The sequence below is a fragment of the Ailuropoda melanoleuca genome, chromosome 8 (assembly GCF_002007445.2).
Source record: "Ailuropoda melanoleuca isolate Jingjing chromosome 8, ASM200744v2, whole genome shotgun sequence".
In the NCBI taxonomy this organism is placed as follows: domain Eukaryota; kingdom Metazoa; phylum Chordata; class Mammalia; order Carnivora; family Ursidae; genus Ailuropoda; species Ailuropoda melanoleuca.
Genome location: NC_048225.1, coordinates 67,381,054 through 67,403,125, shown reverse-complemented (window position 1 = coordinate 67,403,125; position 22,072 = coordinate 67,381,054). Strand labels below are relative to the sequence as shown.

Below are 22,072 nucleotides of genomic sequence, written 5' to 3'. Positions count from 1 at the left end.
CTTTCTACTCATTTATGTCTATAATTTCTTCCAGCAATATTTTGTAGTTTTTAGCACACAGGTCTTTCACTTCCTCGGTTAAATTTATTCCTACATATTTTATTCTTTCCAATGCTACTGTAAATGGAATTATTTTAAAATTTTCTTTTCAGATTGTATATTCAGTAGAAATGCAGCTGATTTTTGGGTGTTGGTTTTGTGTCCTGCACCACTGTTCATTTCCTTTATTAGCTTCTGACAGTTTTTTTCATGGTATTTTAGGGTTTTCTATATGTCATGTCATAAGCAAACAGATAATTTTACTTCTTCCTTTACAATTTGGATTTCTTTTATTTCTTCTTCTTGCCTAGATCTTCTGGCTAGAACATCCAATCTTATGTTGGATAGAAGTGGTAAAAAGAACATCCTTGTTTTGTTCCTGATCTTAGGGGAAAAGCTTTGTCTTTCACTGTTGAATATGATATTAGCTCTGGGTTTTTCATACATGACCTTTATCAGGTTGAGGAATTTGTCTTCTATCCTTAGTTTTCTGATTATTGTTATTATTATAGGATGTTGAATTTTGCCAAATCCTTTTTCTGTTTCGTCTGTAATAATTATGTGGGTTTTTCCCCTTCTTCTCTTAATGCAGTGTGTAACTTTGTTTTGGGCTTTTTTTTTTTTTTTGAGTATGGTTGACACAAAATATTACATTAGTTTCAGGTGTACAATGTAGTGATTCAACGAGTCCACATATCATACTATGCTCATCCCAGCTGTAGGTACCAGCTGTCACCAGGCAATGCTGTTACAATCCCATTGAGTATATTCCCTATCCTGTACGTTTTATTCCCATGACTTATTCATTCCATAAGTGGTAGCCTGTATCTCCCACCCCCCTTCACTGATTTTGCCCATCCCCCACCCTTCTCCCTTCTGGCACCCATCTGTTTGTTCTCTGTATTTATAGGCCTAATTCTGCTTTTTGTTTGTTTATTCATTTCTTTTGCTTTTTAGATTCCACATATAAGTGAAATCACATGGTATTTGTCTTTCTCTGTCTGACTTACTTCACTTAGCATAATACGCTCTAGGTCCATCCATGTTGTCACAAATGGCAAGATCTCATCCTTTTTATGGCTGAATAATATTATAATATAATATAATTATATAATATTATATATATAATATATATATATAATATTTTGGCTATTGTGTTTATATATGCATATATAATATAATATACATACCTTTTTATGGCTGAATAGTATTCTATTATATATATAATATTTTGGCTATTGTATATATATACACATATAAAATATACATATATATAAATATAATATCTTGGCTATTGTAATATATATGTGTATATATATTATATCTATATATATATCTTGTCTATTGTAAATAATGCTACCATATACATAGGGGTGCATGCATCTTTTTGAATTAGTGTCTTGGTTTTCGTTGGGTAAGTACCCAGTAGTGGAATTACTATAGTAATGTGATGTATAACTTCGATTGATTTTTATATGTTGAACCGATCTTGCACTCCTGGGATAAAATCCACTTGGTTATGATGTGTAATCCTTTTAATATGTTAATGAATTTGTCAACTACTGCATTTTGTTGTGTCTCATTTTGCTGTAGGACCTTAATCCTTTCCTTGCCAATTTCTTAGCAAACAGATAATTCTGTTTTATACAAATTGTTCTATAATGTAGTAAACAATTAAACACCACCCAGTTTCATTATATGAAAGAAATAATATAACTCTGATAATAATACCCAATAAAACACCAAAAAGGGAACCTCTGGAATGTCCATGTCCATATGAGGCATGGATTATTATCTCATTTCCAATTATTAACTATTTAGAAAGCATTTATGAGCTTTTAGTGTGTTCCAGGCACTGTCAAAGTTATTCTGAAGGTGCTTACAAGTATGGAAGGGGAAACAAACTAACTACCATAGTGTTTGATACAGTATTACGATAGAAATGTCCGTCAGTGCTACAAAATTACATTAGAGGGTAGTTTCCTGAAAAAGAGGATGAAGTTAGCCTTCAAAAAAGTGTGTTGCTCTTAAACTGCCTTGAACAATGAGTAGGAGTTAACCAGAAAAAAGGAGAGTTCCATACAGAAGGACTGTCTAAACGATGACACTGTGAAAAAGCATGATGATTAGAAAACTACAAAGATTTCCAAATGGGAGATCTGTATAGGAAAGTGTTACAAAATGACATTTTTTAGATAGATGGGGCCCAGTTCATAAAGCATTTTGTGGGCTTGGTTAAGGAGTCTGAGTGCATTTTTTTTTTTTAAGACCCCAGGAATCATTGAAAGATTGGTGTCACACGAACAAAATTTTATTTTAGAAAGATCATCCTAACAAAGTGTGGACTGTGGTTTGAAGGATGGAATGGGAAGGGAGGGAGAGGAGCCTGAAGGCAGAAAGACAGGAAGTGACTATATTAATCCAGGCCAGAAGTGATGAGGGAATGGAAGGAGAGACACAGATTTCAGAAGTGTTTCATACAGAGAATCAGAGGGTGTTGATGATGAAATAGGACTGTAAGGATGGGTTGTTGGAAACTGAATTAGTTGGGGTGTGAAATTTGAAGGATGATGATCAGAGAATCAATAGAAGACAACAATGAGAAGGAGTCAGTAGTAGGTGCCACGTCCCAAGGAATGAAACTTACGTAGTAGCTTTCAACAGGATAAAGCAAGGAAGCTGTCAGGCAAGTCCAGGATGTAGGGAACTTTGTAAGACATTGCATTGCCTGAGCTCTTCACCAAGCTAATTTCATGACGGGAAGGAGAGGAGGTTAGGGAAGGATGGGGGACTGTTTCACTTTAGAAGAGACCAAAAAAACCAAAACCAAATGTGGTACACAGATTTTGATTAGAGTTTAGGTTGAAAAAGCTCTAAGTGACAATTATGGTACAGTTGGAGAAATTTGAAAATGGAATAGTTGTTTGATGATTGTAGTGAATTTTTGTTAATTTTAAAGAATGTCACAGTTATATTGGGGTTATGTAGGAGAATGTCCTTATTTTTAGGAGATGCATGCTGAAGCACGTAGGGACGAAGTATTGTAATGTTTACTATTTATTTAGGGACAGAGACAGAAGGAGGATGAACAAATGACAAAATATTAGCAATAGTTCAATGCAGGTGGTGGGTATAGAGTTGTTTACAGTTCTAAGCTTTCAACTTTTGTGGGTTTTTTTTTAGTTTAATTCCAGCTAGTTAACATACAGTATTGTTTTAGTCTCAGGTGTGCAGAACAGTGATTCTCCACTTCTGTACCTCACCTGGTGCTTATCACGACAGGTGCATTCCTGAATCCCCGTCACCTGTTTCACCCATTACCCTACCTCAAGCTTTTGATTTTTCTGAATGTTTGCAATTTTTCTTAATTAAAGGACTTGGAAAAAATATGACAGGCTAGGAGTAAGGGACTGTGAGCAGCAATGGGGAGCAAAATATTGCTAATATTCGTTAAATCCCTGAGATAGTTGACGGGGAGAATGAGTGGTGCATTCTCAAAGGACTTAGAAAGGTGATTACCTTAGGGTAGTGATTCTCAACCTTTGTCACTTCCAAACAGGAGCATGGAAAATAATATTTGTATGGCATATTGGGGTAACAACTGGAAAAGATTTGAGGCATCCACATGGGGCTTAATGAAAAAAATCATGGCATTTCCTATATGATTTTTAAAAGAAAACAGTATTAGGAAATTTGTAAATGATGAATTTATATATAGAAAAGTTCCAAATGTACTTAAACATTTTTAATGAAGAACTTTAGCTTGCTTCCCAGAATACTTTTATTTCTTTATTTATATTTTTTTAAAGTAAGCTCTATGCCCAAAGTGGGGCTTGAACTCGGGACCCTGCGATCAAGAGTTGCCTGTTCTACCAACTGAACCAGCCAGGTGCCTCCCCTCAGAATACTTTTTAATATCAGATTTTATGCTTTAGTTTTTGATAGTCTACCACCAATGAGAAGCTTTGTTCAAACAAAAGTATAAAAGCACTTTTCTCAAACATTAAAAAATAATAACAATTTAAATTATATTTATATAATCTAAGAATGTATCCTTTAATTGACATATATAATATAGAAAATTTTGTAACAATGTAAACTGTTTTTTAATTCATTTGAACTTTCTCATATCAGTTTATTTATAGGCATGTGTTGTTAGAGCCAGGTAACAGGCTACGAAAGGGCACGTCATCTGCCGAGGGGCAGAAGTAGACCATTTATGTGAACATAAAGATTTGGGGCTGCTACCTAGAGCCATGAGTCCCCCCAGTCCCTGATCACAATGCTCCTTGGAGTGCATTTGGTATACGGCTGCTATGGGAGCCCATGTGGTAGATCACCATGTTGGCAATGTGGGGCAGTGGGTGTCTGCTGGCATTTGTGGTTCTTGCCACCTGTGCAGACCAAGGGGCATGCCATCAGATCCTGTACTCCTCTAAGTCTCCTTCCTGGAAGCCCTGGAATAGATACTCTCAGCTGTGTGACCTCATCTGGCCACAGTGAAAGATGAGAGGATCAGTATTTTTGGCACCCCTGTCGTCCATTCACATCTTGCTAGTAACGTCCAGTAGGTGAGGATTCCTGAGTTAGGGAAGTCCCAGATTCCAATTAAGGCATTAATTATTCCTGACAGATGAGAATTGGAAAAAGGAGATTCCATGATCGAGTACATTTGGGAAATGCTGTGTTAAAGTGAACAGGTGTCTTTACTGTAGGACATCCTGAAGACTTTTTTTTTTTTAAAGGTTTTATTTATTTATTTGACAGAGATAGAGACAGCCAGCGAGAGAGGGAACACAAGCAGGGGGAGTGGGAGAGGAAGAAGCAGGCTTCCAGCAGAGGAGCCTGATGTGGGGCTCGGATCCCATAACGCCGGGATCACGCCCTGAGCCGAAGGCAGATGCTTAACCGCTGTGCCACCCAGGCGCCCCGGACATCCTGAAGACTTTAATGTAGGAGCACACGTTGCAAGTCTCCAAGAGGAGACTTACAACGTTCAAGTTTGCCCAGAAGTGTTGATCATTGGAGTCTTTTATTGAGAATCATCTTGAGGAATGGGTGTGAAACAGAGCACGCTGTAGAAAATGTAGAAAATACCGAAAAGAAGGTATTAAAAGTTAGTGCCCATTCTTAATATGCAAAGTTAGATGTAGGAATGGAAGGCCTTCAGGTGTAAGTGATACCTGTTTTGGGACACAAGTCCCCACAAGGTTTGCTGTTCAAAGACCGGTGCTCGTATCTATTAGATAGTAATAATGTTTTTAAAACCAAAAATTATCGTTACCGGCTTTATGCATTAAAGTTGCTTTGGCAGTTGGTCAGTGGCGTAAGTCATGAAGAGGAAATAAAAAGTATAAATTTTGGGGGTGCCTGGGTGGCTCAGTTGTTAAGCGTCTGCCTTCGGCCCAGGGCGTGATCCCAGGGTCCTGGGATCAAGCCCTGCATCGGGCTCCCTGCTCTGCTGGGAGCCTGCTTCTTCCTCTCCCACTCCCCCTGCTTAGGTTCCCTCTCTCTCTGGCTGTCTCTCTCTCTCTGTCAAATAAATAAATCTTTAAAAAAAAGTATAAATTTTGGAAGAGACAAAAGTGTATTATCAGAAAACATAACTGAAAAAGGATTATAATTAATAAAAATTTTCAGGAAATAGATGCATATGGCATAAATAGCAGCAGCAAAACACTCAACATTGACCTCAACTGCCAGAAATTACAGAGTTTAAAAAAAGATTCCCTCACAGTAGCTACAAAACTCATAAAATACTCAGGCATAGTGTTCTTGGAGAATTGTATATGACTTATATGAGGAAAACCTTAATGTGCAGTGTTTAATTTAGAGATATAAAAAGGGGTATATATCTACTATATATCTCTTGATGTGAAAATGACATATTTTAAAATGTTAATTCTTTTTAACATATAGCTTCGCTGCAATAGTAATACAACTCCCCATGGTATTTATTTGGAATTTCTAAATTTCTTTTGGAAGAATAAACTGGTGAAAATATTAATGAACATTCCTAAAAAGAAGACCAAATCAGTGGCAACAAATAAAATAGTATGGTAATTGCATAACACTAGAAATGCCAATCAGAATGGAATCCGTAGAATAGATATTCAATAGGAGTGGTCTCCGCCAAATAGGACACCAGATCACGTTATGAAATAGGGGGAAATAAATCAAGTGCTTAGTAAATTAGAAATTACTAAACTAAGATTAGAAGTTAGTCTGGCACTTCGAATCAAGTCAAAATAAATTTCATATGTATGAAAGAGTAAAATGTATTTTTAAATTGTAGGAAAAAATAGAATTGAGTATTCACCAAATCTCCAGAAAAAGAATGATTTTCTCCCTCCTCCTTGGTCCTTTCAAAGCATGAATTCCTTTCCTTTCTTTTCCTTTCTTTCTAAATGTAATTATAATGTTTTCTTCACACCCATTGAATTGCCTTGCTTACACATTGGGCTGCATGGATCCTTTATTTAGACGCAGATTAAATGTCAGAACAATTCCCCTCGGCAGAATTTTTAGGTAGTATGAAAGTCACTTTTGCTTGACCTAGGGATGTGACAGCAGTGCGATATACAGCAGATTTTGCCCAGAACCGTCTGGCGTTGAGGTAGGCTGCCCACAGGGGGCTCTCTGTCTTGCAGAGCTCGTCAGGTGAGAGCTAGAGAACCACACGTCACGCATGTTGTAGGGAGTATTCACAATTCCAGTCAAGAGTTGAGCTGAACCTCCAGTATTCCTCCTGACCTTCTACCCCAGGAACAGCCAGATGGAAGAGGTTCATAGGGCGAGGTAGGCGGGCAAGGGTATGCAGCTTCTGTGCCTTTTCTAGGTGGGCCACTGTCCCCAGGACTTCCACATGGAAGGTCCTCAGAGGATAAGTTTCAGAAATTGAAAGGATAAGAAGAAAACTCATCTGATGTGACTACCTAAAAATAAAAGATAATGCACTTTTTAAATGACCTTAAAATTAAACAACATCATGATAAAAACCCTCAACAAAGTAGGTTTAAAGGGAACATACCTCTACATAATAAAGGCCATCTATGAAAAACCCACAGCTAATATCCTCAATGGGGAAAAACTGAGTGCTTTTCCTCTGTGGTCAGGAAGAAGACAGGGGTGTCCACTCTCACCACTATTATTTAACATAGAACTGGAAGTCCTAGTCACAGCAATAAGACAACAAAAAGAAATAAAGAGCATCCCAATCGGCAAGGGAGAAGCAAAACTTTCACTATTTGCAGATGACATGATACTCTATATGAAAAACCTGAAAAACTCCACCAAAAAACTGCTAGAACTTATATATGAATTCAGTAAAGTCACAGAATACAAATTCAATGTACAGAAATCAGTTGCATCTCTATACACCAGTAATGAAGCAGCAGAAAGAGAAATTCAGGAATCTATCCCATTTACAACTGCACCAAAAACAATAAGATACTAGGACTAAACCTAACCAAAGAAGTGAAAGATCTATACTCTGAAAACTACAAAACATTGATGAAACAAATTGAAGAGGACACTAAGAAATGGAAACACATTCTATACTTATGGATTGGAAGAACAAATGTTGTGAAAATGTCTATACTACCCAAAGCAATCTACACATTTAATGCAATCCCTATAAAAATACTAATAGCATTTTTTCACAGAGCTAGAACAAACAATCCTAAAATTTGTATGGAACCAGAAAAGACCCAGAATAGCTAAAGCAGTCTTGAAAAGGAAAAGCAAAGGTGGAGGCATCACAATTCTGGACTTCAAGTTATATTTACAAGCTGTAGTGATCAAAACAGTATGGTACTGGCACAAAAACAGACACATAGATCAATGGAACAGAATATAAAACCCAGAAATGAACCCACAACTATATGGTCAATTAATCTTTGACAAAGAAGGAAAGAATATCCAATGGGGAGACAAATTGTGTTGGGAAGACTGGACAATATGCAGAGGAATGAAATGGGACCACTTTCTTACACCAGAAAAAAATTTGAAATGAGTTAAAGACAAATGTGAGACCTGAAACCATAAAAATCCTAGAGAACACAGGTAAGTAACCTCTTTGACATTGGCTCTAACAACATTCTTCCAGATCTGTCTCCTGAGGCAAGGGAAGCAAAAGCAAAAATAAACTACTGGGACACAGGAAAAGATGCTCAACATCACTGATCAGAGAAATACGAATCAAAACCACAATGACATATTACCTCACACCTGTCAAAATGGCTAAACTCAACAACAAGAAACAACAGGTGTTTTCAAGGATGTGGAGAAAGGGGAACCCTTGTGCACTGTTGGTGAGAATGCAAACTGGTATAGCCAGTCTGGAAAACAGTATGGAGATTCCTCAAAAGGTTAAAAATAGAGCTACCCTATGAGCCAGCAATTGCACTACTAGGTATTTATCCAAAGGATACAAACATAGTGATTCAAAAGGGCATGTGCACCCCAATGTTTATAGCAGCAATGTCCACAATAGCCAAACTATAGAAACAGCCCAGGTGTCCAGTGACGGATGGATAAAGAAGAGGTGGTGTGTGTGTGTGTGTGTGTGTGTGTGTGTGTGTGTGTGTGTGTGTATGGAATATTACTCAACCATAAAAGAGAGTGAAATCTTGCCATTTGCAATGACGTGGATGGAGCTAGAGAGCATTATGCTAAGTAAAATAAGTCAGGAAAAGAGAAATACCCTATGATTTCACTCTTATGTGGAATTTAAGAAACAAAATAAGCAAAGAGAAAATAAGAAAGAGAGACAAACCAAGAAATGGATTCTTAATTATGGAGAACAAACTGATGGTTACCAGGTGGGGGATGGGGGGCAGTGGGATGGGTGAAAAAAGTGATGGGTATTAAGGAGTGCACTTGTGATGAGCACTGGGTGTTGTATGGAAATGTTGAATCACTATATTGTATTCCTGAAACTAATATTACATGGTATGTTAACTGGAATTTGAATAAAAACTTAAAAAATAAATAAAATGACCTTAAATTTAAAAAGCAGACGTCATCTTTGTGCATTGGCAGTGTGATAACCAGTGAGACAATATTATGACTAATTAGAACCTTCCCAATACTCCACACAAATTCAACTGTATTCAACTCATTGTATTTCAGTGAAATAAAAAGACTCACCAAGATGAATTGGGCAAGACTGCAGTAAAGAATAATTATAACAATGGAAAACTGGAATGTCTACAGTTAGAAGGTTGGCTAAATAAATTATGATAGAGCTCTATAATGGAATAGCAAGCAGTCATTAAAAGTGATACTGTAATCAATATTCTTTTGAGAATGCAAGATGCTCAAAGTTTATTGTTGAGCGAAAATTAGGAGACAACAGTAAGAGTCACTAACCCTGCGTGGTAGGATTCGAAGGGATTTTTACTTAATCTAAACTCTTTCTTACATATCCTTTTTTTTCCCTCTGGTAATCATGTATGATATTGATGATCAGCAAGGATATGAAACTGGTTTTAGTTTAGAAAAACAAATGCAAACAACAGACCTGAAAAATTGTTTGCAGTAATTATGACACGGGGTTAAGTCTTCATTATTTAAAGAGCACATACAAACTGCTAAGAAAAAAATGGAAGATCCTAGTAGGAGTGAGCAGAGAGCAAGAACAGGAAGCTCACAGCAGAGAGCAGAGGCCACAGACATGCATGTGGATCATCGTTCAGAACCACTTGTAATCAAGGAAGTATAAATTTAAATAATGAGATAATAGGGGTTTTTTTGGTTATTAAATTAGCAAAAGGGGTTCACTGCCATATTTTTTATGATAAAGAAAAATTAATATCAATAAATTGTGGTATATTCCTTGGGTACTGTTAAAAATTGAAGGTTACATAGGTTCTGTTGTAGCCTGGAAAAGTATAATATTTGAGTGAAGTGATTAGGAGTTATGGGTTTTTAAACTAAAGAGTACCAGCAGTTAGGGAGGTGGGGGGTGGAGTGTGGGAGAGAGTAGGATTCCTCAAGTGAGAAAGATCTGGTTCAGTCCAGCTCTGCCACTTGGCAATTCTGTGATCTTAACACCAGTTGCTTAACCTTTCTGAGCTTTATTTTATTTGTTTTGTTTGTGTGTTTTTTTGTTTTTTGTTTTGAGAGAAAGAGAGAGAGCGCGAATGAGGGGAGAGGCGGAAGGAGAGGGAGAGAGAGAATCCTAAGCAGCTCCATGCCCAGCATGAGGAGCTTGAGGCAGGCCTTGATTCCATGACCCCGAGATCATGACCCAAGCCGAGGTCAAGAGTCTGATGCTCAACCGACTGAGCTACCCAGGCGCCCCAGACCTCTCTGAGCTTTGCTCGAGACTTACGTCTGGTTACAAATGTAGATAGAGCACCTGACCCAGAATCTGGTACATAGTGTTTCATTCAGTAGGTTTCCATTGAGTGAATGAATGGTAGTTCTTAAATGATACATATAAAAATTTGTGTGTGCAGAAAGATTGGAGGAAAATATAGCAAAGTGATTAGTGGTTACACCTAGGGAATATGAGTTGATTTTTTCCCATTTTCTACAATTTGATGGTATTATATTTATAATTAAAATGAGTATGTGAACTGAATCTCTCCCTTTCTGGGTATCCTATGTTACTATTTGAAAAATAAATTTTGAGACTTGATTGCATTATTTTTCCCTTTATTCTTCCACCCAGCCATACACCTCGGAGTCAACCTCATCTGCTTTCTTTTCCTCTATCAGCAAGTCTTATCGTCTCTGCCCTTTAGAGTATATCCAGAATCCTATCATTTCTTACCATCTCCAACTGCTTCCATCCTTGTCCCTGCCACCGTGAGACTCTCTGTAGAATACTGCAGTAACGTCCTAACTGGTCTCTCCTTCCACCGTTGTCCCTTTCCAGTATATTCTTAAGATTGTAGCTGAAGTGAATATAAGCCAGGCCATGTCACAGCGCTGCTTAGAACCCTCCAGTGGTTCATCATCCCATTTAAAGTAGAAGACAAAACCCTTAAAGCAGTATGCAGAGCCCCGTGGAACCTGTCCTCCACCCCCAAATTCACACCTTTCTGACCTGATTTCCTACCATTCTGCCTCTGCGGTACTATTTGCCTAAAAACTCCTCCTGTAGATATTCATAAGGCTGGCTCTTTCTCCTGTGCAGGAGTCACCTTATCACTAAGGAGGCCTTTGCAAACCAACCCCCCACCCTTTCTCAAGATCCCCTCCCCCAAGCACTCTGTGTCCCTTACCTGCTTTATTTTTTCCAGCACCGCTTTACTTACAGTGTATTTTTACCAAATACGTATAAGCTTATATGTCTTCCCCAATAAAAACAGCTCCGTGGAGGTAAGGGTTTTGTCTGTCCTGTTCCTTGCTATAACGTTAGCACTTAGAATAGTGTCTAGCACCGAGTAGAGAGTCAATAAATGTTTATTGAATAAATGAGTTTTTCATTGTTTTTTATAAGTAAATCTTAGTCTCAAAACTAGTTTGAAAGCCCTTTGAGAGAGTGTGTGGTGTTGCTCTGGCATACCTCCCACCCCCCAACTTCAGCTCCCTCAAGCCCACAATAAGCGCAGCAGGTGAGCACACCAGTGAGCCACAGTCTGCCCATAGTGTTGGCTTCCTTCCGCCCCTTGGGCTGGGACTCTGCCCAGACTGCTGGAGGCAGAAGATAGGCTGTGTTGGACGCGTTCGGTGTCTGGATCGGCGTGGTGGCCCCATGACTGTGGACACACGTGAGCCCGTGACGCTGGACACACATAAAGTTTCCGTTAACGCTGTGTACTCAAGAGTAGGCAGCTCTGGTGCTGTGCTGTGTGTGTCTCGAGCCGCAGGGAGCGAGAGTCTGCCGTTCCTTGCTAACGGGGTGGGGTCTTGAGAAAGGGGTCAGGTGGTGGTTTTGGAAGGCCTCCTAGAGGAAGGCGAGCATGCTATGTGATGCTAAGATTAGGAACGTTCGGCACGCTCTTCCTCATTGAGAATTTCTAGCTCAGTGGCTGAGATTTTTGTTTTAAATTAGAAGGTCAAGTAAAACACTTTTTATTTACTTTGTCTTTTGCAGAGATAATTGCATCAGAATATCACAAAAAAATCAAGGACGCTTTTGAAGTGTTTGACCACGAGGCAAATAATACAGTGGATGTGAGGTTTGGCAATGTTTTCTTTGTTCTAATTCTAAATTACTGATACAACTCATACAGTGGAAGAGGGCGCTTGTCCTTTTTTCAGTCCTTGAATTTATTATGCTATCTATTTATTTGAGAGAGAGAGTGCTTGGGGGCACGTGAGCGGGGGGAGGGCAGAGGGAGACAATCTTCAACGAGACTCTGCTGAGTGTGGTGCCCGATGTGGGGCTCGATCCTTTGATCCCTGAGATCATGACCTGAGCCGAAAGCAAGAGTTGGACTCTTAACCAACTGAACCACCCAGGTGCCCCTTATTATGTGATTTAAGTTTTTTATTTTCCTGTGCTCTGTGAAAGGTCTTTACTATCGCTTCAGATCAATACTGATTCTTTACAGTCTGGTGAAAAGAATATCCACATTGCCCATTTCAGCCTGTAGACTGTAAGTTCTGTGGGGGAGGTAAACTCTGCTGGGGCATTAGTGCTAGAGACTTCGTTGGTGCTCACTAAATAATTGTTGAGTGAATGAACCGAATTTGCTTTTAAAATAAATAAGTATAGGGCGCCAGGGTGGCTCAGTCGGTTGAGCCTCGGACTCTTGGTTTCGGCTCAGGTGGTGATCTCAGGGTGGTGAGATCGAGCCCCGCGCTGGGCTCTGCGCTTAGTGCGGAGTCTGCTTGAGATCCTCTCCTTCTCCCTTTGCTCCTCCCGCTCATGCTCGCTCTCAAATAAATAAATAAATAAATCTTTACAAAATAAGATAAAATAAATAAGTACGTATTACCATCTATGAATTAGAAAGATTAATAATGCTTAAACAATGATGCACTCCCCAAGTAAAATAGCAAAAAGAACCCAAACAGAAGAACATGAAAGATGAGAGAGAGAGACATGACTACCGGTAGGTCAGGAATGGAGCGAAGGAGACAGAATAGTTTGAGACCAGAAAGGAAACAGAAAGGCAGAGGAGACTGTCCAGGAGAACAACAGAAGTTGTAGGACCCAGGCCGGGCACGTCACGGAGCGACCACGAAACCGTTCTGCCGGGAGGGTGGGCTAAGTGTGGAGCACTGGGCGGGTCACAGTCACAAAACTCAGAACGAGTACACGAGGCCAGCAGAGCCGGGGGAAGAGACAAAAGTGGAACTGGAAAGGAACAGAGTGAGGCTTATCCGCGGGTGCCGTCACTTCCAGGACTAGTCAAGGGCCCAAGTGCTTTAAACTTCAGCTAAACCAGAGGAACAGTATGTGATTTTATTTTATTTGTGACAAGTTGTCACTATACGTATTGTTTAGTTTCTTACACCAAAGTGTAAGGCACGAGGTATGATTGCAGGGGAGGAGACGGAGAGGAAGTCCAGTTCATTACTTTATAGTAGCACCTTGTAAAGCGTAGCTCTATACCTCGTCTGTGTTCATGGGCCTTACGGCAGGGGATAAGGGTGAGAATTTCGTTCCAGAACCACCGCCATGGTCGGCCTTGCGTGAGCCTTGGCTCAGCTATTGCCAAGGAAGTGCGCGGGTCACGTGCTGGGCTCCAGGTGCTCGGGCCACCGTGCAGGCTGCGTGAGTGACCCTGGAGTGTGAGTGTCCTCGGAGGAAAATGACTGGGTGGGGCGGTGGTGGTGGTGATAGGGTTTGGGATGGGGTGGGGAGCACGTATCTCGTGCGACCAAGTCCCTGGACGGCCTTTGCCTCAGACCCCTCGCTGAAGCTGCAGGGTTCTCCCGGGGGCAGGGGAGAGAGGGACTGTGAGAGAGGTCAGGGAAAGCCAGAGGAAGACCAGGAGAGCTTTATGAGAGAGAAGGGGTGCAGAGAAGAGAAGCCAGCGTTTACTCAAGGCTTGTGGGCCGGCAAAAGGCCTCTAGTTGGGTGCAGGGGACCCATGTATGTGACCTCATCTTAGTCTTTTTATTTGTGTGGTAAGAGTTGGCATTTCCAGTTTCTGGAAACAAAGAAAATGTAAATAGTTTGCTCAGGGTCATATCAGGGTTTTAAAATCCTAAGTCTTCTGCCGTGCCCCGTTGCCCGCTCCCTCCAACCCCCGTCCATTCCTCACCCTTCGCAGACCTCCTGGACCTCTTTCCTGCCTTTGGGCCTCCAGACAGGAGCAGTGAAAAGAAAACCTCCTGACTCTCTTAGAGCACTGATGCCAGGTCTTTTTTGGGTAAAAGGGCTAATTCAGGAAAAACAGACATGCTTATGGCATGCATCTTTTTCTCATTCAAAATCTAAAAATTTTACTGAGGCCCCAAGGGAAAGTGTATATTTTTACAACCTAAATTGTCTACTTTATTTTGTAAAGAAGGTTACAAAGAAAATTGGCATTATTTTTCTCACTAAAATATTAATGTTGTGCCTATTCAAAGAGTAGCAACAGGGATGGATGTAGCTTCCTAATCTTTATGCCTTCTGTTAATTTGTATGTTCCCATGCAGCTGGCATCCTTACCACGTACTCTTTATGGGACAGAGAAGCAAAGTGACTTGCCCAAGAGGGCACAAGGGTTAGCAGCAGTCAGAGCTCAAAGTAGTTCCTTCTATTTCGGCAGCTGCACAGCAGCCCCAGACGAGACCTTCGGAACGCAGGGACGGATGAGATCTGGTCCTGCCTTTCCCAGCCTCGCCCGCTCTTTATTGTAAAAACAGTAATCCAGCTATAATTTATTTTGGCATGTGATTAAAAGTGAAGGGCTAAATACAGACTTTTCCCCCTCCAAATTGCTAAACAGTTCATTTTATTTACATCATGAATCGTTACACCTACTTTATAATATGCTGCATTTTCTATAATTGAGTCTAATTCGGGCTATGTATTCTGATCTATTGCTTTACCTTTCATTCTTCTACTAGGTCAGTCCAATACTAATTGCTATAAATTTATTTTTTAAAAAAAGATTTTATTTATTTATTTATTTGAGAAAGAGAGAGAGAGAGAGAGCACAAGCAGGGGGAATGGCAGGTAGAGGGAGAGGGAGAAACAGGCTCTTGCTGAGCAAGGAGCCTAATTCCGGACTTGATCCCAGGACCCTGGGATCATGACCTGAGCCAAAGGCAGATGCTCAACTGACTGAGGCACCCAGGCGTCCCTAATTGCTATAAATTTAAAATGTGCTTTAATATCTGATAAAACTAGGCTCTTTATTACTCTTCTTCTTAAACATTTTAATTAATTGAAAAACGTGTAATTGAAAAAAAAACAAGACATGGAAACAACCCAATTGTTCATCGATGGATGAATGGATAAAGAAGTTATGGTGTGTGTGTATATATATGTATATTTAAATATATAAAATATTATTCAGCCATAAAAATGAGGAAATCCTGCTGCTTGTGACAACATGGTTGAATCCTGAGGGAATAATGCTAAGTGAAATAAGTCAGAGAAAGACAAACACCCTACGATTCCACGTATACGTAGAATCTAAATACAAACAATCAAGAAAACGAACTCAGAAGAAGAGATCTGACTTGTGGTTACAGCGTGGAGGATGGAGGGAGGAGCTGGTTAAAAGGTGCAAGCATCTAGTTTGAGCCCTAGGATGAGGGCTAGGGATGTAACGTACGACAGGGCGAGCACAGCTAACGCTGCTGTATGGTTTATGGGGAAGCTGCGAGGAAGGTAAATCCTACGACTTCTCATCACAAGACCTTTTTTTTAATTTATTTTTTAATTGTGTCTGTGTAAGAAGATAAATGTTAGTTGAACCTTTTGTGGTCATCATGTCCCAACCTCCATAAATCAAACCATCATGTATGCCTTAAACTTACACAGCAATCGATATATGTTGATTTTTTCTCAAGAAAACTGGGAAAAAAAAATAAGAATTGAAGGCAGAATTCTATGTAAAAAGTGGTGAAGAGAAACGTTGGATGGCGTAAGAGTCCAGAGACACAGGTAACGGCGTGGGTTGGGCAGGAGAGAGAGCTGTTCCAGAGGGGCTTCGAGCACATTGGCTGTGTCTCCCCTACCCTGTAGGCCTGGCGCCATTTTCCTTGTAGGACAGACCTGGACCCCCTTACGGAGGAGTTTTGTGGCGGTTACTCTCCCTTCTCCTTACCTCTGCTTTGCACGAATTGAAAGATTGAATTTGAAACTGTAGTACTATGTAAAACCTCATGAAATGGGTCCCTGCTGCTTTCCTCCTGGCTCCGAGGGGCAACCTTGGGGTCCGGAATCAGACCACCTGGGCTCCACTCCTGGCTCTGTGACTGAGTAACTTACTTTTTGCCTTCACCTCATAGGAAGGACCCTTCCAGGGGTCTGGAAAGTCAGAACCATTTTATAATAAATCTAAGGCAGTATTTGCTATTTTCATTCTCATTTTTTCACAAGTATATATTGGAGTTTTTGAAAAGCTACATGATGTGTGATATTGCAACAGATTGGGTGCCGAACCAGATATGAGAATCCAGCTGTCTTCTGTGAAGCCAGACATTATGGAGATTTGCAAACATGTAAAATGGTGCCATTCTTCTAATTAAATTTGTTCTTGTGGAAAATATAGTTATTTTTCATAAAATTATGTTATTTACCCACAGTTATAATGGATTTATTTATTATTTCTGAAGGAAAAATTTAAAGTATCTAAAGAAGATTTCTAAGTGAATATCTAAAAATTTTTCGAGGTTTAATTTCTAATATGGTAAATATAGATAAATACAACCCACATAAGGAAAAGCTTTCTGAGGATCTCTGTCATTTTTAAGAATGCAAAAGGCGTTCTGAAGCCCAAAATATGAGAACCACTTTGTCAGTGGACACTTTTTTAAAAGAGCTTAGTTATTTATTAGAGAGAGAGTGTGTACAGAGGGAGAGTGAGAGGGAGAAGCCGACTCCCCACTGAGCAGAGAGCCCGATGTGGGACTTGATTCCAAGGCCCTAGTTAGGGATCATGACGTGAGCCAAAGGCAGATGCTCAACCCACTGAGCCCCCCAGGCGCCCCTCAGTGGACATTTTTAAGCTCTTAGAACAATATTAGCTCAGAACAAATTAGTTTGGGATTTAAAACTTAGAAACAAATTAGGTATTATTAGTAGTAGTACACTTTATATTCTTGAAGTAAATAATTTAGAGTTGTTTTTCCTCTATTTACTTTAGATTGATAATTATACATAACAAACCTCTCATAAGAATTTTTTACGTATTTCTGTGCATTCTGCTTTGATCTTTTAAGTTTTGAAGTAGTTCATTTTCCTTGTTAGTTTTTGAGCGTTGGCACCTTGAAAAACACTGAGGCAGGTTTTTAAAAAATAACACTAATTGGGGGCATTTTAATTTTGCCTCATATAAAACCTAGAACATAATACATTTTGACTTATGTACATTTTCCTCCTCTGTGTTGAGATTTCAATCAATCAGACTGATTGAAAATCAAGTTTTTGAATAGATAATATATAGACACAGGATAAGATTCTAAAGGTACAAAAAGTAGTGATGGAGACATCTTTTTACCTCTAACTCATGGCTATCCAGTTCTTCCTTATTCTTTTTAAGATTTTATTTGTTTATTTATTTATTTGAGAGAGAGAGAGTAGAGAGTATGTGCACAAACGGGGGGAGGGGCAGAGGGGAAGGGAGAGGGACAAACAGACTCTGTGCTGAACGTGGAGCCTGACGTGGGGTTCTGTCTCAGGACCCTGAGATCATGACCTGAGCTGAAACCAAGAGCCAGAGGCTTAACTGCCTGAGGCACACAGGCACCCAATCCAGTTCTTCTTTGTTACAATTTTTTTCCAGGGAGAGTCCATGCAAATACAAGTGTGTGTGTGTGTGTGTGTGTGTCCACGCGTGTGTGTGCATGTGTGTGTGTATACACAACATAAAATTTAACATTTTAACCATTTTTAAGTGTATAGTTTAGTGACTTTAAGTACATTTACATTACTGCCATCCATCTCCAGAACTTTTTCATCTTCCCAGACCAAAACTCTGTACCCTTTAATTTTTTTTTCTAAAGATTTTTATTAGTCAAGCAGAGAAAGACAATTATCATATGGTTTCACTCATTTATGGAACATAAGAAGTAGGAAGATAGGTAAGAAGGAAGGGAAGAAGAAAGGGGGGGTAATCAGAAGGGGGAATGAATCATGAGAGACTATGGACTCTTGGGAAACAAACTGAGGGCTTCAGGGGGAGGGGGCTGGGGGAATGGGATAGACTGGTGATGGGTAGTAAGGAGGGCACGTACTGCATGGTGCACTGGGTTTATATGCAAGTAATGAATCATGGAACTTTACATCAAAAACTAGGGATGTACTGTATGGTGACTAACATAACATAATAAAAAATTATTATAAAAAAAAGATCTTTTATTTATTTGAGAGAGAGAGCATGAGTGGTGGGGAGGGGCAGAGGGAGAGGGACAAGCAGACTCCGTGCTGAGCGTGGAGCCCTATGCAAGGCTCGATCCCACAACTCCAAGACCATGACCTGAGCTGAAACCAAGAGCCAGGCACCCAACCAACTGAGCCACTCAGGTGCCCCAACTCTGTGCCTTTTAAACAGTAACTCCCCGTTCCTCCTGTCCGTTGCTCCTGGTAACCACTATTCTGCTTCCTGTCTCTTTAGTTTGACCATTCTAGGTACCTCACATAGGTGAAGTCCTACAACATTTGCCCTTTTGTGTCTGGCTTATTTCATTTCGCGTACGTCTTTAAGGTTCATCCGTGTTGTGACGTGTCAGAGTTTCATTCCTTCTTAAGGCTGCATAATACTCTACTGTGTGTATTCACCATATTTTATTTATCCACCCTCTGTTCATGAACATTTGGGTTGTTACCACCTTTTGGCTCTTTGAACAGTATTGCTATGGACATTGGTGTACAAATATTTGATGAGGTCCCTGCTTTCAGTTCTTTCGTTTGGTTCCCCAGCAGTAGAGTCGCTAGATCATACAGTCGTTCTCTGTTTAGCTGTTGAAGAAACCACCGTACTGTTTTCCACAGGAGCTGCGTCGTGTTACGTTTCTACCAGCAAAGCACAAGGGTTCCAATCTCTCCAGGGCCTCGCCAGCACTTGTTGTTTTCTGTTTTTCGTTTTTATCGTAAAGGGTGTAAAGTGGTATCTTGTTGTGGTTTTGATTTGCGTTTGGTTAATGAGTAATGCTGTCGAGCGTATTTGCTTGTGTACGTCTTCTGTGGCAAAATGCCTGTTTAAACCCTTTTCCCATTTTTTAAATTGTATTGTTTGTTTTTTTTGATGTTGAGTTATAGGATGTGTGTATATTTTTTACATAAGTGGTGAGAAACTAAATCTGCACTTTGCTTTTTTCACTTATCATAACTTTGTGATTATTACATAAGAGCTTCCTCATTTCATTATATGGAAGAAACATAATATACTGAATTAATCTCCTTTCAATGAGTATTTTGGTTTTTTCCAGGCTGTTGTTATGCTTGTCCATGTTGCTGAGAATCTCTTACTATGCATGGTATTTTGCAAAAGTGAGAATTTTGTCTTTAGGGTAAATTCTTGGACGTATATCAAAGTGCATGAATATTTTTGCTAGAGGCTGCTATATTGACAGTGTATTCTGTTACTTCATTTTATGAGCGTGCCTGTTTCCCTACTCTCTCTCAAACAAAGTTAATTATCAAACTTTAGCATTTTTGTTAATGTGATACATGAAAAATAGAAACTCAGTGTTAATTTTCACTTCTCTAATTATGGACATCTTTCTGTACGTCTAAAAGTGATTTGTATTTCCTTTTGTTTGAACTGGCTGTTCAGGGTCTTTCCCATTTTTTATTGAATTATTTATCTCCTTATAAAAGATCTTAGCCATAGTGTGTGACATGTATGCCATTTGTCTTTTGACTACTTTTACTTTCTGGTGTTCAGAAACTTTAAAAAAATAGTTAAATTACACACCATTTGAGTATGGATTTGATTTTTGGAAACAAACAAGTCATCAGAGTAGTTTTAATAGGATAAATTTAAGTTAGCCTGTATAAAGCTAGTATGGTAAAAAAGAAAAAACAACATTCCACAAGGAATGTCTCTACATAAAGAAGTGAATTAATTTTTCCATGTAGCTGATAAATTTAATTTGAATGTCTCTCAAATCTGAATCACAAACCGATCTAGTTTTTTGTAACGTATGTTCTTTCATCTTTGACTCTAAGAGAATAAAAGTATCCTAGAAGTCGGTAGAGTCAGTTGTTGGCTCTATCATTAATTTTTTTTACATTATTACAATATTATTGACTAAATTCCCTATTCTGTACTTTTCATTTCTGTTACTTATTTATTGTGTACTTAATCTCCTTCACCTGTTGCATCTACCCTCCTTCCCACCTCCTTTCTGGCAACCACCAGTTTGTTCTCTGTATTTAAGAGTCTGTTTGGTTTTTGTTTGCTTGTTCATTTGCTTTGTATTTGAGATTCCATATACAAGTGAGATCATACGGTATTTGTCTTTCTCTGTCTGACTCCTCTCACTTAGCATAATGCCCTCCAGGTCTATCCGTGTTGTTGCAAATGGCGAGATTTCATTCTTTTTTATGGCTAAGAAATATTCCAGTGTGTGTTTGTGTGTGTGTGTATCACATCTTCTCTATCCGTTCATCTACCGATGGACACTTGGGTGGCTTCCATATCTTGGCTGTTGTAAAAAATGCTGCAGTAAATATGGGGGTGCATGTATCTTTTTGAATTAGTGTTTTGCTTTCTTTGGATAAATACCCAGTAGTGCAACTGCTGGAACATATGGTATTTCTATTTTTAATTTTTTTGAGGGTCTCCATTACTATTTTCTACAGGGATTGCACCAATTTACATTCCTACCAACACTGCATGAGGGTTCCCTTTTCTCTCCTTCTTTGCCAACATTTGTTATTTTTTGTCTTTTGAGACTAGCCATTCTGATTGGCATGAGGTGGTATTTCATTGTGGTTTCAATTTGCATTTCCCTGAGCCCCTTTTCATGTGCCTGTTGGCCATCTGTATGTCTTCAGGAAAAAATGTCTAGTCAAGTCCTCTGCCCATTTTAATCAGATAATCTGGGGGTTTTTTGGTGTTCCCTTATATAAATCCTTTATATATTTTGGATATTAACCCCTTATTGGGTATATCATTTGCACATATCTTCTGCCATTTGCTAGGTTACTTTTCTGTTTTTGTTGATGGTTTCCTTCACTGTGAAAAAGCTTTTTATTTTGGCGTAGTTCCAATGGTTTATTTTTACTTTTGCTTCCTTTGCCAGAGGAGACATATCTACAAAAATGTTGCTAAGGGCAATGTCCAAGAGATTACTGTCTGTTTTCTTCTGGGAGTTTTATGGTTTCAGATCTTACATTTAGGTCTAATCCATTCTGAGGGGGGTTTTCTTGAGTATGGTGTAAGAAAGTGGTCCAGTTTCATCTTTTTTTGCATGTAGCTGTCCAGTTTTCCCAATGCAATTTATTGAAAAGACTGTCTTTCTCCATTGCATATTCTTGCCTCTCTATCCTCTTCTACTGACGTATGTGTTTGCTTTTGTGCCAGTACTGTACTGTTTTGATTACTATGATTGGATTTTTATGTGGCACCCTTTTTTTATTCATTTTCATCATACCTACATCACTTAAACCGCAGGAGTGCTGAGAGTAGCAAATGAAAAAATAGAAAGAATTTTGAAAAGTACATAAGGTCAGATCAAGTTATATATGTGTTTAACACTCCATTCTAATCAAGGCCAGAACGGACTGATCCTCAAGAACTTGGTGCCCCAAGGTGATGTAGGGTCCAATCCTGGAATAAAAGTGCCGGGTGTCCTCTTTTCCCCAGCTATACCCATCTGTGCCGTTGCTATGTTTCAGTGCCTTTGCAGAGTGACGTTATTGGTATTCTAGACTATTCTCTGTTTACTTTATTCTTGCCTCACTATAGGAGATTTTTCCTAGTATTTTCTTGTTGTTTTCTTAGTCTTTGGGCAAATT

The 22,072-nt window shown here is 39.3% G+C and overlaps 1 protein-coding gene across 2 annotated transcripts in view; it reads left to right on the top strand.

Moving 5' to 3' along the window:
- The window catches only part of EFCAB2 (EF-hand calcium binding domain 2), a 73,139-nt gene that overhangs the window by 5,636 nt on the left and 45,431 nt on the right, over positions 1-22,072 (top strand). The window contains exon 2 of one of the 2 annotated variants that reach the window (XM_034666627.1): positions 12,089-12,168. In XM_034666627.1, the coding sequence (XP_034522518.1) occupies positions 12,089-12,168 (80 nt within the window). Of the gene's footprint in view, positions 1-12,088; positions 12,174-22,072 lie in introns of both variants that reach the window. The other variant, XM_034666626.1, reaches the window with a different exon arrangement.